We start from the raw sequence: 17,341 nt of genomic DNA, 5'->3' as shown, positions 1-17,341 counted from the left end.
GAAGGTTATAGCCATGCTTGACCACCAAACCCGCAACAAGAAAGAAAGTCAGATTCTTGATTTCCTCAAGAAGTTCTTGAGGAACTGTTCTGAACTTCGACTGAGAAAGTTTCTCAGATTTTGCACTGGTAATTATATTATTTTTAATCCCTTGTATTGAATATCACTGTTATTGTTTGTATTAATTACAAAAGTTTCAAATTATAAAACATATTTTTTATTTTTTTTAACTTATCACAACATTTTGTAGACTAATTGGTTGTATATTTATTCCATCCAAAAATTATGTTTTTAGCTAATATACTTCTACAATTTTTTAAAGCCAAAATCGGAGTCCCAGTCTAATATGATGGTAGCTTAGATTTTGTTTACATCTTCAACGGAACTGTAATTTTCTCAAAACAAGCAGATCCTTTTTGACTTGTGTAATATGATCAATCAGGGCCTAGTGTGAATGCATTTTTTTAAACATCATTCCATATTGAGGAAGACTGCCTTTTTTATAACTTAATTTTTGGGGTGTATTAAAAACAAACAGATTGATAACAGTCCTCAGTTTCAAGATTCAAATATTTTTATTGTCAGTGTATTTCTACAGCGAAATTCTCTTTATTATTACCATGAAAACAGATTATATAACCATATTTCTTGTTTTCAACAGGTTCAGACCTCCTAGTTCCCCAGAAGATCCAGGTACGTTTTACTGAGCCAGAGAGTGAGTTTACAAGAAGACCAACATCCCACACATGCAGCTGCCTGTTGGAAGTTCCAAACAACTATTCCTCATACCTTGAAATGGCAGAGGAATTTACCAACATCCTCGAAGCAAACATGTGGGTTATGGACATTGTGTAAGAAATTAAAGGTTCAATCAGTAATGTGTGCATACTATTGATGCATTCACAGCAATAACAATACATATTTGTTTCTCTCTTTGAAGAAGTACACACTGTTAAACGTGTTTATTAGTGTACATTATTATTGGTTTTTATTATTTTTTTACTTTAGCCATGACTGAAAATTTCAGCAATTTGAGCTATATCTTTGAAGGCAGGACCTCTTACACAAGTTTACATCTTAGAATTTCTTTGTTCAGATTGCAGTAAAATGAGACCTCAAAGATTCTTCCACCTTGATACAACTTTTCAGTCAAAGCTGAAAGTGTTGAAAGAATAGAAAAATGACAAAGACAAAAAAGTTAAATATAAGGAAAGTAGTTTCATATATCAGTTATGTGATTAATGTTCTGACAGCACTGGATGTATGTGTTTTAAAAAAATAATAAATGTTATAAGGATTTGGATGAGTGCATATTTTGTTTTTTTTGTTCTTTAAATGAGATGTGTGTTACATCAAGAATTATGGTGTTATGGAATCAAAAATCAAATCCATAGGACATGGAGTTTGTGTATTTTTATTGGCATTAGTGCCAGAGTCAAGATGAGGCCTGGGTACTCACTACAACTGTTTGACCATATTAATGCACCGATGTGTGTCATAAGCTTATTACTCATGTTTATTATTACCATCCCCATGAGATATTTTACTGACTGAATTGGCTAATTTAAATGCAGAATATTTGTGCTAGGAATGTTATTGGACACACTGCCATGTAGCAAAATCCAACTAAATCCAACTCTACATTTGAAAAAAAAAGGGACAAAGGTCATCATTTGGTCTGCCGTTGCTTGGAGATGATACACACACTTGACCAGTGTGCTCTCTGCAATCATCAACATCCAGAACCCATTAGAGACAGAAGTCTTCAATAAACATGTGAAAAACTGAAGGAAAAAAAAATCTTAAAGCCCCAGTGTAATTCTAACCTTTATGTTGTGGATTGAGGTGAGCCGCAAAGCAGAGTGTTGAGTTGAGGAAGGCTTTTAGATGATTTTAAACAAAAAACAGAAGGGCAGGGAGTAGTCCAACTTGGCTGGCACTGGGACAGGACTTGATGGAAGGAGAATTCAAGATGTTGGAGATAACATGGCAGAATCACCAGGCAAATGGCAGTGGTTGGTAGAGCAGGTAAATAAGCTGAGGCTGATGATGTGATTGAGAGCAGCTCTTGTCACTGAAGTGACCACAGCCTCCAGAGCCATAATACTTTGTTGCCTAAACACCCCTCTAAAACGAAATAACAAATCAGATACCCAACATCTTATTACAGCATATATAGACATTTTATTTAAGCACTCCCCCTCCTTCCAACAAACACACACATACAGTATGTTGCCCTTTTGAAAATGACTGTTGAACACTAAAATAAAAACTTGACGCAGAGAGACACAAACCTTACATTGCTTATTTTCTACATTAAAACATGAGAATGCATTTCTGTTTGAAAGAAAATGTATTTGCCATTACCTATCCGGGTTTAAAAGTCCGATTAATTCTCCTCGTAAAAAGAGATAGAGGTCAATGGCCATGTAAGCATCAACAGGAACATTGAGACTGTTTTGTGCCATAATGTGGGTACAGAGGGTGAACACATCATCATCACAAGCAATGTCGCTGCGGTGGATACAGTCATCTTCACACCTGGCCAGATCTTCCTCTGACACTTGGCACAAATAGTCCTCAGTCTCATAAAGTTCAGGAATCAAGAACATTGCATCAGGACGCCCATGAGGAACATGTTCATTACTTGATGGACGAATCACATGACTGTTCCATGTTTCTTTAGTGGAGTCCAACTCATCCTGCAGAAGTGACAAAAGAAAAATCAAAATGCTGGAATTCATTAATCAACATGTCATACAAATGCAGTTACATAAGTTAATTACTATAAAGGCCTATTTGTTTACCTTTTTAATATGAAGCAATTCATTTTTTGACATCTAGCCCTACATTGCTCATTTCTGCTGTAACCTTTTGCCACTTTCAGATGTAAATAGAAAGCCGTGTAGACATACAAGAATATGATTAAGTCAATTTTCCCCTCTTACCTGTACCAGTCCAAGAAAGCAGAACAACATGAGGTTTTTGTCCAAAAAGTCGCCAACAAAATACCCTTCATCTTTTAGTCTGTGAAAGTGATCCAGCCAAAAGTCCACACACTCTTTGCGGAGAAAGCCCCACCAACTTTCTATTCTCTGATTAGTTGTGCTTCTTCCCCAAATAAAACTTCTTTCACCAGCATGAGCATCATCGTTGTTGCGACGAAGATAACGTTGCATATCTCGTATGGAGGTGTTTTCTGTCCCCATATCAGTTCTCAGGATCCGAGCACATCCATCCAACTCCTTTATGGTCTCAAGGAAATAACCTCCAATAACTTTGGGGTCACTGCTGGTAAAGTATGCATTCAGCCATAGGATCCTTCTTGAAAATCCATCAATGGCTCCATTGATGCATATACCAAAGGGTTTCAGTTTGTCGTATGAGTCAACATGCCATACAAAATTTGGCCCCTTGGCAAAATATGCCCGTCTATGCAGTCTTCTACTTCTTCGTGCTTCTGTACCCTCGGGGTCAAGAGTTGAAAGAATTAGGCGTACATCCTCTTTCCTGGTGTGCAAACCATTTTCTTTGCACTTATTGTGCATCCATCTGTAGCCATGCAAAGCACCCGAACCTTGGAGCTGCTCTCTTATGAACCTAACAGTTTCCTCTAAACTGTCAAAATGGATTCGGCGAAACAGTCCATTCTTTTTCAGAATTCGTTTTAAGGTTCTCAAACTGATAATGATTTGATGTTTTCTACTTAAAATACAAAGGATGTCCTTATAGGCAAGGCCTAAGTGAAAGTAAAACTTTATTAGGTCCAGTTTATCCATTGTTGAATGAAAAAAAGCACTGAGAAATCAGGGTCACATCTTCCGTCTTCTTACAAAGAAATCGCCTAGAAAAGGAGAATAACAGAGGTAGGATTACCAGTAAAAAAAAAAAAACCATACTAATTGAAGAAACATTAACATCAAAAAACAACTTTTGTAATTCAATATGTGTGCTGCCCAACAAAAAAATATCCACATTTGTTGTACATTACTAATTGTACAGAAATTTGGTGCTTGTGGAATCTAAAACCCAAAAGGGAAAACTCTGAGAAGCATCAGAACTGTTGTCTTGGAAACATTTGACAAAGGGAAGACATGTACAACATAAATAATCATTTATACAAATATAAATAAATAAAATAAAGGTTCTTTAACTCTGTATGTTCTCAAACTGTAGAGCCGCCCGGATGGGGGGGGGGGGGGGGGTTTACATTCTGACATTCCTCCCCACCACCACGGAAGCGCGCCCCATAGCTTGAGAACCACTAACTTTAGCTAGAAATGGTGTTTTTTTTTTTTAAGTTAGCCCTAGCTGTTGTTGACAAAACCTTTTCTCGCTGTACAAAATATCGATAGCGTCACATTTCAAGTTATGAAGTTATAAAGACTTGGCACTGCATTGAGTTTACATTTGACAATGATTCCACTTCACTTACCTAGCAGTTACCGGTCATGTATGCCAATACTGTACTGTTGGCCTGCAGTAGCTGTTCGAGGCAATGCAACTTGGCTCGGGGGTCCCACGACTAATGATGACGTCGCACTACTTGATTGGCTGTACTTTGGTCCGATGACGATGACGTCTACGATAGTGATTGGTCTGGATAAATCCATGACGGAAGAACCTAGAAGTCCCAGTGTAAACAAAGATGATCTTCTGAGCGGCCTTTTATTATTGTTAAGATTATTACTAAGTGCGTGTTCGCTTATAGTTTTTTTTAATCCGTGCGCCCAGTGAGTTTTTGGCTGAACTGACACGGAAGAAGTGTTGGGATTAAGTTAATACAACCTAGGTGCTATCCAGTTTAAGTTGATCCACGGCTAAATCTCTCATTTAGCACGGCTAACAACATTAGCCGTGCTAAATGAGAGATTTAGCCGTGGATCAACTTAAACTGGATAATAACCATCAGCCTTTTGCCATGTCTGGACCCGACTGGTAACACAAATATACATGATTGTGTGCACGGTTTGTCAGGACTGTTTCTGAAAAAGCCGCCTCCGCCCGTCCTCGGTCTGGAGACACAAATGTCCCGGGAGACGTTTTTCTGAGTCCGGGCGGCAGAACCGGAAAAACGGACTCCAGTCCAAAGTCTCATTTGTTGCGCACACTGTACCAAAGCACCCCCACATCCCTGCAAACACGAAGCCAACAGCCATCTGCTCTGCTCAGTAGCTCAGCATGATACACATGCAATGAATGTGAGTGCGCCACGATTGCGCAATAGTACGAGCACAATTGATTAATCCATGCGCACCATTTAGTAAACTGTGCGCACAGATTACTAAAGCGTGCACACAGTTTACTAAATGGTGCTCACGGTTTACTAATCCGTGCGCACGGTTTAGTATTCCGTGCGCACCCTTTGGTAATCCGTGCGCACGGTTTAGTATTCCGTGCGCACAGTTTATCAGATTTTTTTTTATTTTTAAACACTGGCACCCGGCGGGCTCCGTACTCTTCTTTTGGGGATTGTTTGTATTTCTTACGCAAGCTTGCCTTCTTGGGATGAAGATCAGAGTCACACTGACTTTCTGAAATGTGAGAGCTGCCCACACTTTGGACACGACTTCTGTCTCTTCTCTTCCTCTGATCTCTGTTCTGTGGTTTTGTCTCTTCATCTGTACTTGATGTTGATTCTGTGTCTCCATCCGTAGTTGTTGTTGATTCTGTCTCTCCATCTGTAGTTGTTGTTGATTCTGTCTCTCCATCTGTAGTTGTTGTTGATTCTGTCTCTCCATCTGTAGTTGTTGTTGATCCTGTCTCTCCATCTGTAGTTGTTGTTGATCCTGTCTCTTCATCTGTAGTTGATGTTGATTCTTCATGTTGGTTTCCTTTTTCATCCTGACTATCAGTTACATTAAAGCTCTGCTGATTGGTAAGATCTGCTTCATTGTTCTCATCTTCCTCATATCTAGGAATCTCTATCAAGGTATCAGTCTCCTGCTTCAGATCAATCTGATCTTCATCCTGACTGTTGAAGAGCGCATCTGGCTCCTCATTAATCTGTGATGGTTCTGTTACACCCTGTTGCTCTTTAATTTGTGGAAGTTCTTGTTCTTCCTGTTCCCCGCTGAAGTTCCTTTGCTGGTTGCAGATATCGTCCTCTTCAGTCATCCATTGCTGGGGGAGGGCTGCAGAAACACAAGAAGAGGGTCGTTAAGATGTTTTGATGACTTTGTGTGTTATAAGGACCAATAAAATTCAAATAGTGTCAGTCAGAATATGCACAATATTTTTTTAGAGTTTCTTCTGTTTTCTTTAGCACAGCAGCACAACTCAGTTAATAAACTGTTGTCTGAACCAGTTGAAAATAAAAAAAGGAAACGAATTGGCAAAACAGAACTGAACCAACATGCAGTAATACTGTGGTTCCCAAACTGGGGGGCGTGCCCCTAGGGGGGGCGTGGAGGTATTGCAGGGGGGGCGCGGCAAGGCTACGGCTTCCCGGGTTAGTTACAACAGCATGGACAAGTTTGTGACAGCGCTCCCAGCTAAACGCAAACCAGATGATGAATCTTCACCAAATGTAGCAACTTCAAAAGCAAAGACAAGAAAATATGACGAGGCATATCTCGCACTCGGCTTCACCCCCACAACAGTGAGTAATGAGGAAAGACCACAGTGTGTTGTGTGTCTAAAAATACTAGCTTGCGACAGTCTGAAGCCCAACAAATTAAAACGCCACTTTGAGACAACACATCCCGAGCACAAAGAAAAGCCGGTGGAGTTCTTCAGAAAAAAACTCACACACTGTTGTGCACAGCAGAGTCGCTTTACTAAAGCAGCATCCCTGCCTGCAAATGCTCAGCTCGCCTCCTACAAAGTTGCCTACAGAGTTGCTCAGTGTAAAAAGCCACACACTATCGCCAAGGAATTAATACTTCCCTCTGCGATCGACATGGTCTCAACTATGATCGACGAAGCCACTGCCAGCAAGCTTAAGGCCATTCCTCTCTCAAACGATACTATCTCAAGGCGTATTTATGATATTTCAAAAGACATAGAAGAGGAGCTAAATGACAAGATACGGGACCGACGCTTTGCTCTGCAGATGGATGAGGTGACTGACAGTAATAAAGACTGCTTATTGATAACATACGTCAGATTCATTGATGCCGATGATTTGAGGGAGGATTTGCTTTTCTGCAAACAAGTGACGAGCAGAGCCACTGCAGACGAACTGTTTAAAATAATTGACACTTACTAGAGAGAGGCCGATCTGAAATGGGAGGACTGTGTGGGGATCTGCACAGACGGGGCTCAGGCCATGGCTGGGAGAAGAGGGGGGCTGCAAGCGCTCATCAAGCGCGTCTCCCCTAACGTGCAGTGGACACACTGTATGATACACCGAGAGGCGCTGGCATCTAAACAGCTCAGTCCTGACCTGCACGATGTTATGACGGATGTCATCACTACAGTGAACTACATTAAAAAACGACCTGTCAAAGCACGTATTTTCTCTGCTCTGACCACACAGCTGTTCTGTTTCACAGCAAGTCCCAATGGCTGTCACGTGGGAAGGTTTTATCCAGGGTCTTTGAACTGCAGGATGAGATCCACATCTTTTTGGAGGAGGAGGAAAATGAACTTGCCCACAAGTTTAACAACAACAAGTTCCTCATGAAACTTGCGTACCTAAGTGACATGTTTGAAAAACTCAATGGGCTAAATCTGCAGATGCAGGGCAGCAACACACACCTTCCACATCTGGCAGATAAAATCACATCATTCACAAGAAAGCTTGAGATGTGGGAGCAGCGAGTTACAGAGGGAAATATAGACTCGTTTGAGAACCTGAAGTCATTCCTTGAGGTCAACAAGCTAGAATAGAATAGAATAGAATAGATAGACTTTAATAATCCCGAAGGAAATTTTAAGCTGCAAAACACAGTGATCCCATGCATGAAAGCTCACATCTCTGCCCTCCAAAAGCATTTCCAGAGGTACTTCCCAGTGCAGGATCCTACACAATGACTGGATCAGAGACCCCTTCAGTGCAACACCACCTGTCGAATTCAGCACTACAGAGAATGAACAGTTCATTGATGTCACCTCCGATTCAACAATGAGGCTGGAGTTTCAGTCTAAGACACTAGCTGCATTTTGGATTGGAGTGGAGACTGCTAAGTAAAAGAGCTCTGGCCACACTCCTTCCATTTGCCACGTCTTCCCTATGTGAGATAGGTTTTTCTGCTGTGGCCTCCATCAAGACTAAATACAGATCAAAGCTGGACACTGAAAATGATCTAAGAGTAGCAATCTCACAGCTGCAGCCCTGATTTGAGAAGATCTGCAGCATGAAGCAAGCCCACACCAGTCACTGAGAAGATGTGGACATTAAAGGTGCAGTTTTTGCAGAGTTAAATGTTCAGGATTTGGTTATTTTCTTCAGAGAGCTGGTAAAGTGTAAAAGGCCACTTTCATGCAGGAATGGAGTTTATAAGAAGATGTGTTGAAAGCCATGAACACCATTACATGGTAATATTTTATGATACATGATGCAGTGTCACTTTTAATAATTGTAAAGGTGATTTGTCTTTTTTTTTGTTTTGTTCAGGAAGAAGTTGCCAATTTGTATGACTTACAATGTTAAGTAAAGTCCAGTGGATTTTAGAAACAAAGGATTTGTATGTTTGTGTCAGTGTGGGGGGGCTCGAAAATATTCTAATCTTCAGAAAGGGGGGCCCCCGCACAAAAAGTTTGGGAACCACTGCAGTAATAAATCAAAGAGCAAAGTATCTTCAAGAAATATGATGCCTAGATTCATCGCTTTCTCCAAAAGTCTGACAAAACCCGATTCTCAGCATGGCTCTGACCTGCAGACAACTTGACCTCAACTTACACCGCAGCTGATATCAGCTGAAGAAGGATATGGGCCTGAATCTAATGTCTGACTGCAGACATAACAGTGAAAGGACTATAAACTGTTTAAACCCAGAAGAACGGCTGTTAATCAGCAGAAGGAATACCAACCTTGGACATTCGAAAGATTATGGACATTTTTTTAATTTTACTTCACAGCATTACCTTATTATAAAAATAAATAAATAAATACATACATAAATAAATCAAAAAATAATAAAACAAATGATTATTCAATTAATGAAAATGGTTACATTGATTAACTTTTAATTATATTACTTCACTTGCTCCAAAAATGGATAAATTGATTCACAATTTTTTCCTAATGTAACATGATTTTGCACGTATTTTGAACTTTAGATACTTGATCAAATTTTTCTATGAAAATGTTATGTCTATTTTACTGATATAGTATAATTTTTTAATCATATAAATGACTTTTCTAAGTAACATAATCTGCACATATTTTGGATAAAAGATATAATAATTAAGTAATTCATATTTGTCATGTGCTATATTGATATTTCAGGATTAAATTCTGTCTGATAAAAGTTATGAACCGGATGATGATAAATCATGTAATAAAATGGTTATAGTATAACGGGGTGGGATTATATAAGTTCGCTTCCTTCCACTCCCTTTCAAGCAATATTTATTAATATGTCTAATTATCCTAAGTTTGATTCATCATTGCATGAATGCACAACTGATGATTGTAATGTTTGTGTATTATTCTCATTTGATTGCTTGAAATAAGCCATTTCAAATAAAAAATAAATAAAAAAATAAATCTTTCACACATGCACAATAAGTGTTATAAGAAAAAGTGTCTAGTTTGTCTAGTTTGACAGACAGACCCATTCTCCTGAAAAAGCTCTTCATGAAATAAATCAGTCATTGTGAAAAACAGCAACATGAAAATCAAAGCTACTTTGGAAAATATTGATTTTGAAATCCAAGGTTTTGAAAAAAAACGTAGAATTATAATAATATTCCACATCTTCTTCCTCTTTCGGCTTCTCCCATCAGGGGTCGCCACAGCGAACAAGTCGCATGGTAAACTTGGCAATGTTTTACGCCGGATGCCCTTCCTGACGCAACCTTCTCAAACCGGGCTTGGAACCGGCACAGAGGTAGAGAAGGGAACAGGGAGCAGCCCGGAGTCGAACCCTGGTTTCACGGACGGAAGGCGCCGCAAACCAGCACGAGCTAAACCGGCTCCCTTATAATAATTTTAAAATATTATTTTTTAATCATGTGGAATATAATAATATTCCACATGATTAAAAAATAATATTTTAAAATGCTGTTTTAAAATAATGAACAGGTTTTTAAAGCAAAATGAAATATATTGAATAATATAATGGCTAATTTAAAATCTGTTTGCATGTTTTTCACAATTTCATGATCTTTATATATTTATATGAGATTTATTGGTTGATTGTTTATTTGCATGAGGTCATATTTATTTATTTAAGTAAATATTTATTTATTTAACTATGAACAGTATAGGACTCAATACTGGCAGTGCAGACTCTGTGAAATTAAAATTGTGATATTGACCCTTGTGCACTTTATTTGTTATTTTCCTACAAACCAACCTGGAAAATCTCTGAGGCAAATTATGAATTGTATTGAATCTACCTATACTATACAAAATCTTTTAAAAAAAAGATAAACTGATAATGGAAAATACAGTTAGGATTGGGTCATGGTAGGTGTATTTTATTATAACGTAAAAATGCCCAAGTACAAACCAGCAGACAACACACATGTGATGCAGAAAAAACTGTTCAGTCCATCATTCCAGTCTGATGTGTGGAAACACTTAAATTTAGCTAAGACACATGACCATATAGTGTGGTAGAATGTTCTAATAATGTTCCCGTTGTGTTCTTGTTTACTTGTTTGTACACATACAGTGCCCTGCAAAAGTATTCGGACCCTTGTAGGGCTGCATGATATGAGAAAAACGTGCAATATTAGTGATAAATATGGCGATAACCATATAACTTTGGTATCTGAAAAATAAGCAAACAACCAAAAACCTTCCCATTTAATTGCAACAGTTTAAAAATTATACTCCAAATGACTCTAGTCTACATAAGAGATGAACATCTAAAATAAAAGATGTCCATCTGATTGTTCAAATGCATACATTTATTTATTTGACTCGTAAAATACTTCAAGCTGCCATAAGATTGTTAAGCACAGGGGTGTCAAACATACGGCCCGTGGGCCGTATCCGGCCCGCCAGGTGGTTAAGTCCGGCCCACACATGAAAAGTAAAAATCATAAGGATGGTTAAAAAATAAAGCAAGTTTCTAGTCCATTCCTAGAAATAACCGAAATGCGCAATTCCGCCCCTAGGGGGAGCAAAGGAAAGGCAAAACAGGTGAAACAGCATATCTCTGCATGTGCCAAAAATGAAATGTAACAGCTCTGTGTCTGGGTAAGATACACTTTGGTTCCCTATGAGCCTTACCGCAGTTATCTTGCTATAAGGATGATCAGTAGCAACACCCTAATGACCAAAATGTTGTCAAAAAGTGAAGTGGAGTGAAGAGATTTCCAGGAAAAATGGACAGTTCTTTTTTTCTTTCACTAAGCTGAATGCAAAACCCCCATGCTTGTCATGTCATCAACAGGTTGCAGTGTTCAAAGAATATAACATTCAGCACCACTAAGAGACTTACCATAAAGAAAAGTTTCTGGATTGCTTCCGTGTCAGATGTAAAATATTCAGTCTATATAAAATTAAATAGACCAACTTCTTTTTAATTGAAATTAATTTTATTCGAGATCCATTGGCCCCAAGTGATTAGGCTACTATGTTGATTGAGGCATTTTTTCAAATTGAGAAAAAAACTAAAACAAAGCTGTTATTTTGCTTTTATGTTATGGTCCGGCCCACTTGAGATCGGACGGGCTGAATGTGGCCCTCGAACCAAAATGAGTTTGACACCCCTGGTTTAGCATTTTTAAGGTAACCATTTATTGCAATTGCCCTTGTCTTTTGTGATATGCATATTGCACAGTTTGATATTGCGATAACGATACATTTGCAGTATATTGTACAGGCCTACAAAAATATATAATATAATTGTTTGCATAATTATTTTACTCTTTCAAGTCAGTATTTAGTAGATGCACCTTTAGCTTCAATCACAGCACTAAGTCTGTGTGGATGAGTCTCAATCAGTCTGGTACATCTGCACACTGGAAATTTGAACTTTGAGTTCCAGAAAATGGCAAAATGTGGAATATGGAATGTCGACATAAATATCAGGGATCTGCAGTGTTTATGACAGGAAGTGCAGATTCTAAATGTTCTGAACAACTGCGACACCATCAACTATAATAGGATTAATAATAATAATAATACAAAAAATGTATAAAGACATTTCCAATACATCTGAAATGCTATTTACTTAACAGCAGGTCAAATAGCTATTTGAAACATATTTAGGCATTAACTCAAAAAAGTACTATCGTAACAATTTTGCACAAGGAAAATAGATCAAAGTTAAAAGAGTATTGCAAATATATTTGTTAGAAACCAAAAGTACTGCATTTGTGGTATGTCAGACCTGCAGCCATAGGATTGGATAAATCGGAACAAAATACCATCAATATTTCTAAGAACTTAACAACCAATGAACATGAAAAAAATAAGTTATTTTGTTTTATTTATCTTTGGTTCCATAATGTGACAGGGCCCCGAGTAACTTAATGTGTCTGTCTTGGTGCTTTTATTGCATGTAAAATTAATTGTTTTTACTTTTTCCTTAATTCTACCAATTATAATCATATACATTTTCTTTATTTGAACAGCATCATTATCTATTTTCATCTCCAGTAAATGAAGAGATTATATTTATTTATTGTTCACATGTCATTTGGACATTTGTCAGAAGAGACAGAAAGTCTGGGTTTAATCTGATCTTGGTTGGTTTTAATTCAACAAACTGAACTTGTAACTTCATAAATGTCAGCCGCTGCGACGCCAGAAACAAACAGCTGTGCAGTCATAAACACAGATCCACTTTGTGCTTTTCCCGCTCACGTTTCATCCTCAGACACGCGCTCATATCACCACGCCTGTCATCTCACCAACAACAGTTTCACAACACCGGATCATCATTATCATTTCACAGAGGGAAACGTTGTTTTTGGTTTTGTCATTTAAATCTCCTGTTCCTGGCAGTATTTATCTAGGTGGGCGGGGTCACAGTTACACCGCTGCGTGAACGGACCCATTATGACCCGACAGGGGAAAAAAGCTCATTGTGAGCAGAGATGATCACTCAAACTTGATTTTTTTTATCAAGTCTAAGAAATAAAAACAGACGACAGATCAAGTACTTATTGTTGTCATGTCCCGCGTTTTACCGTTTTTTCCTCTGCATGATAACTGTGGATCGCGTGTCCCACGTTGTCGACCCCTGAAGTGTTTTGTGGTGTTAAGAAGTTGGTGGTCAACATTTCTTTGGATTGTTTGTGTTAAATTACAGAACTCTAGACGTGATGTTTGTTTTTTTGTTATTTTTCTTAATCGTTGGAAATTTGAGAAAAAATGTATTTAATTTATTTAATTTAATTTAAATTTTTTTAAAAAACTTTACAAAAAAAACCTTGTTGGTGAAAACGTAGAGGATGGAAGTCTGACATAAGAAAAATTCAAAAAGTGACTTTAGTTGTAACTTGATCTTTTTCTGAACCACAATGTCACAGATTTCAATAAAATACCTCAAAATCAGGCTTTTCACAGCAATTATTAGGTTAGATTGATTAAAAATAGATTCATTAGATTACTTAATAACAGACAATGATTGCTTAATGACACGACAGCTCTAATTACACTGTCAAAATTCAGCTTTGATAATAAATTAAAAGCAACCTTTTATATATGATTGACAGAAAAACAGAAATAAAAAGTATTTTGTTAAACAGTGAAGTGGAACTTTGTGGCTCTTGTTGGGTTTTGGTCTGGAAGAAACTGGATCAAATGGTTCTTTTAGTGTTAAAGGTTCCAGACTCTTGATCTCCACTGAAGCTATGAGTATGAAATGTCATTCCACAGACAAACCATCAACAAAATGATCCTGATGCTGCTGAGGTTCTTATGGAAGTGAAGCAAATCTCAGCAGAGATGCAGTTTTTCTAAACTGAAATCACTGACATTAAACAGCCTGAACATTCATGGAGCTGAACTGGACACAGAAAAACCTCCCTGTTGTGTTTCCACCCACCAATGAGGAGCAGTTTGATGAAGATGAAGCTGCACTGGAGGAAGAATCAGTCCAGAAAAAGATGGAGAACAATTCTGACACTAAGCAGTTTTTCACTGATGTGTTGAGGTTTGAATCTTTTCTGTCTGCAGATCCATGAGCAGGACCCTGTCTTTGGGTTTTAGCTTGAAATGTAGTTTTGGAAATAGAATCTGTCTGAATGTCTGGAATTGGAGACATGGAGACATCAAAGAGGTTTAGATGGGATTTTGGGTTTGACAGAGAAATCTGCTGAAAAGAACTGAACTACAAACTTAGAACCACAGACGACAAAACAGATTGTACTTTTTTATCTGCTAACAATTTTCTCTTTGATCTGTTAAGGTTTCCTGTTTGTCGTTAGCTGGAGGGACTAACTAAGATCATATGATTTGAAAAATGTTGTCGGCTGCACTGACCAACAATGTCTTCTGTCTTTTCAACTGGAAGGGACAGAAGAGACTCTTCCAGGACACGCTGTTGATGGACTGCATGTTTGGAGAGCTTGAAGCTCAAGATAGAACCGTTGTTGAAGTGAACATACCGATAGTGTGGAGATGAAGATCAGAGTCACACTGACCTGCTGACATGTGAGAGCTGTCCACACTTTGGACATGACTTCTGTCCCTCCTCTTGCTCTGATCTCTGTTCTGTGGGTCTGTGTCTTCATCTGTAGTTGATGTTGATTCTTCACGTTGGTTTTCTTCTTCATCCTGACTATCAGTTACATTAAAGCTCTCCTGCTCCTCTTGAATCTGTGGAGGTTCTGGTTCCTGCAGTTCCTCTTGAATCTTTAGAGGTTCTGGTTCCTCCTGTTCCTCTTGAATCTGTGGAGGTTCTGGTTCCCCCTGTTCCACTCTGAAGTTCCTCTGCTGGTTGCAGAGATCTTCCTCTTCAGTCATCCAATGCTGGGGGAGGACTGCAGGGACACAAACACAACAAGGAGCCTTTTATACGTTTCCAGGACTTTTGTTTTTTTTAAGCATCAATAAACTCTGTGATCATTGGAGAAAATGTCTGAGGAGTCTGGAGGACCAGAAGAGATTAGTTGAAAAAATAAATATAGATGCCATTAATTTCTTTAATAAATGTATCATTAATTTCTTAAAATTGGAAATAAAAAATCAAAATTGTCATTAACACGTCAATGATCACTCAGGGATCATGTTACTGGCATCTGCATTTATGGCGCACAGTCGGGACTTGAACACACCGGGGTGTGGTTCCACCAGCACAAGCAGCTGCTCCAGATGTGTACATTGGAATGTGTACACAAGTGGCATCTGGGCAGTTGTGGACAGATGTACACATATATACACAACTGGACACACTGGACCCTCCAGCAGACAGGCTGTAGGTAAAGACCAAGTCTAGAGTGTGTCCTCTGTTGTGAGAAGCTGTGGGACATTTTTGAAATCTGTGGAACACTCACAATCATGACATCATCAATGTTGTCCACATGTCAATCAAAATCACCAATGATTGAAATCCTATTCTACCAGATGTGAAGTGAAGATAAAAATGGAAAAAGCAGCAGGAGGGGGCGGGTGGTCTGTAGACAGCGACAATAGTAGAGGTTTTAGGGCCGGGCAGTACGGACAATTGCCCAGGGTGCAAATGCAACATGGGGCGCCATCCCCGTGCTTGGAAGACAAAAAAATCTGTTCCTCAATCAGTTTTCTATTATGTGTTAAATCACAGACTTTGGAACGGACCAGAACCTGTGAACTGCACAGTCCTGTCTTTGAGAAGGAAAAGGGGGGGGGGGGGGGGGGACTGTGGGCACAGGCAGCGTGCCATCATGGCGTGCCTTTAGGTGACTCAGCTCATTCTAATAACGTCATTCTTTATTAAATATTTTAGAAATATTTATGACCTCTTTATTTTACATATAAATGTATTTTTTACATCTGCCTGTGGTTTAGGTTTAGTTGGTGACAGTTTTTGTCATAAAGACAGCAGGTAAAGCAGTAAAACAGCTGCACTTAATGAGATCATAAATAAACTATAGATCATTTGTTAAGAAACGTTTGAAGTTTATGGAGGATTTTTACTGTTGGTGTTGCAAAGAATTGGGAAACCTTCAAATATTTTGAAGTAATCCCACTGACTGATTTTGACAGAATATATTTTTATGGAGAGCTAAATTTTATATTACTTAAGGTTTAACTTGATTTATTCTGGATTAATATTCCTTTCTGTTTTTTATTCATTTTCAGTTAAGTTTTAGTGTTTTCAGCAAATGTTTATCTTTTTTGGTCAGAAACCTAAGCAGGTTTTGGATTTAGGCCCCTTGTGCAACTGCATTTGATATTTCTGAGTTTTGATACTTGTAAAATGGACAAATAAAGATAGAGAACACAAAAGGAAGTCATAAAATTTCTATGTGTGCGGGGAGAGAGGGGGTTACTCGCCCGGGGAGTAAGTTAGTGTAGAACCACCACTGATTGAGTGACAAACGGGTCCCCAAAAAGAAAAGCATGAAGCTCAAAGGGCTTCTCTGTTTCTCTGATGAAGGTGACATACCTATGTGGTGTAGCTGCAGCTGTGGTTTCCAGATGACATCCAGCAGTCTGCGCTGACGACAGAGCTCCTGCTCGTACTGGACGATGGTTCCTTCACAGAGTCTGCAGATTTCTTCAGCAGCAGCAGCTAGTCGCTCGCTGATCAACTCTCTCAGAGACTGAAGGGAAGACATGGTTCCTGCTCCGATCTTCAGCTCCAACTCCCACAAACACCGCCGTCCTCTTCACTGCAGCTCCGATCGATCATCTGCTAGTCTCACAATCACAGCAATCAATCCACGTTGTCTTTCCGTTTAACACTTTTTCACTCATTTACGACACTTTGGAAAGTGCTGAGAGTTCCCACACGAACCACGTATCGTCCTTTCTGTCCAAAAACCTCACAAACGTCCCAACAAAACACCACCGTCCTCTCAACACAAGCTAACGCTACTAGCCTGCTAACAAGCTAACGCTGCTAGCGCCTCGTGCTGTGTACTTCCGGGTTACGTGACCAGACTTTATTTTAAAAAGAAACGTCTAAACTGCGTAACTGAACCTCGATATGGTTCAAAAAGCTTCCGTTCCTTTTTTAAACTTATCGTTGAGAACAAATAGAACAAATAGTTGCGTCTAATTCCAATGTTCAGATTTGACTACAAAACGCATCAGAGACTAACTAAACCTGATCACATTGTTTAT

General features: G+C 38.7%; 1 protein-coding gene across 2 annotated transcripts; it reads right to left on the bottom strand.

Annotated features, from left to right (window-relative positions):
• Nucleotides 1–511: 511 nt before the first annotated feature.
• On the bottom strand, nt 512–17,318 carry LOC144987810 (uncharacterized). 2 transcript variants are annotated; one of them, XR_013651483.1, is made up of 4 exons: nt 16,662–17,318; nt 14,716–15,054; nt 2,949–6,134; nt 512–2,702 (listed from the first exon to the last, which is right to left on the bottom strand). XR_013651483.1 is itself a non-coding variant. In XM_078937253.1 (3 exons), exons 1-3 carry the CDS (start codon nt 16,831–16,833, stop codon nt 5,317–5,319), a joined length of 1,329 nt encoding a protein of 442 aa, XP_078793379.1. In that variant the 5' UTR covers nt 16,834–17,318; the 3' UTR covers nt 512–5,316. The 2 variants fall into 2 exon arrangements, 1 of the variants encoding a protein (XP_078793379.1); XM_078937253.1 differs by having other exon boundaries at nt 512–6,134.
• Nucleotides 17,319–17,341: the final 23 nt, after the last annotated feature.

Source organism: Oryzias latipes, chromosome 2, assembly GCF_053564925.1.
Source record: "Oryzias latipes strain Hd-rR chromosome 2, Olatipes_Hd-rR_3.1".
NCBI classification, from domain to species: Eukaryota; Metazoa; Chordata; class Actinopteri; order Beloniformes; family Adrianichthyidae; genus Oryzias; species Oryzias latipes.
The sequence above is the reverse complement of the archived record's forward strand: the minus strand, read 5'-3'. Positions and strand labels throughout refer to the sequence as shown.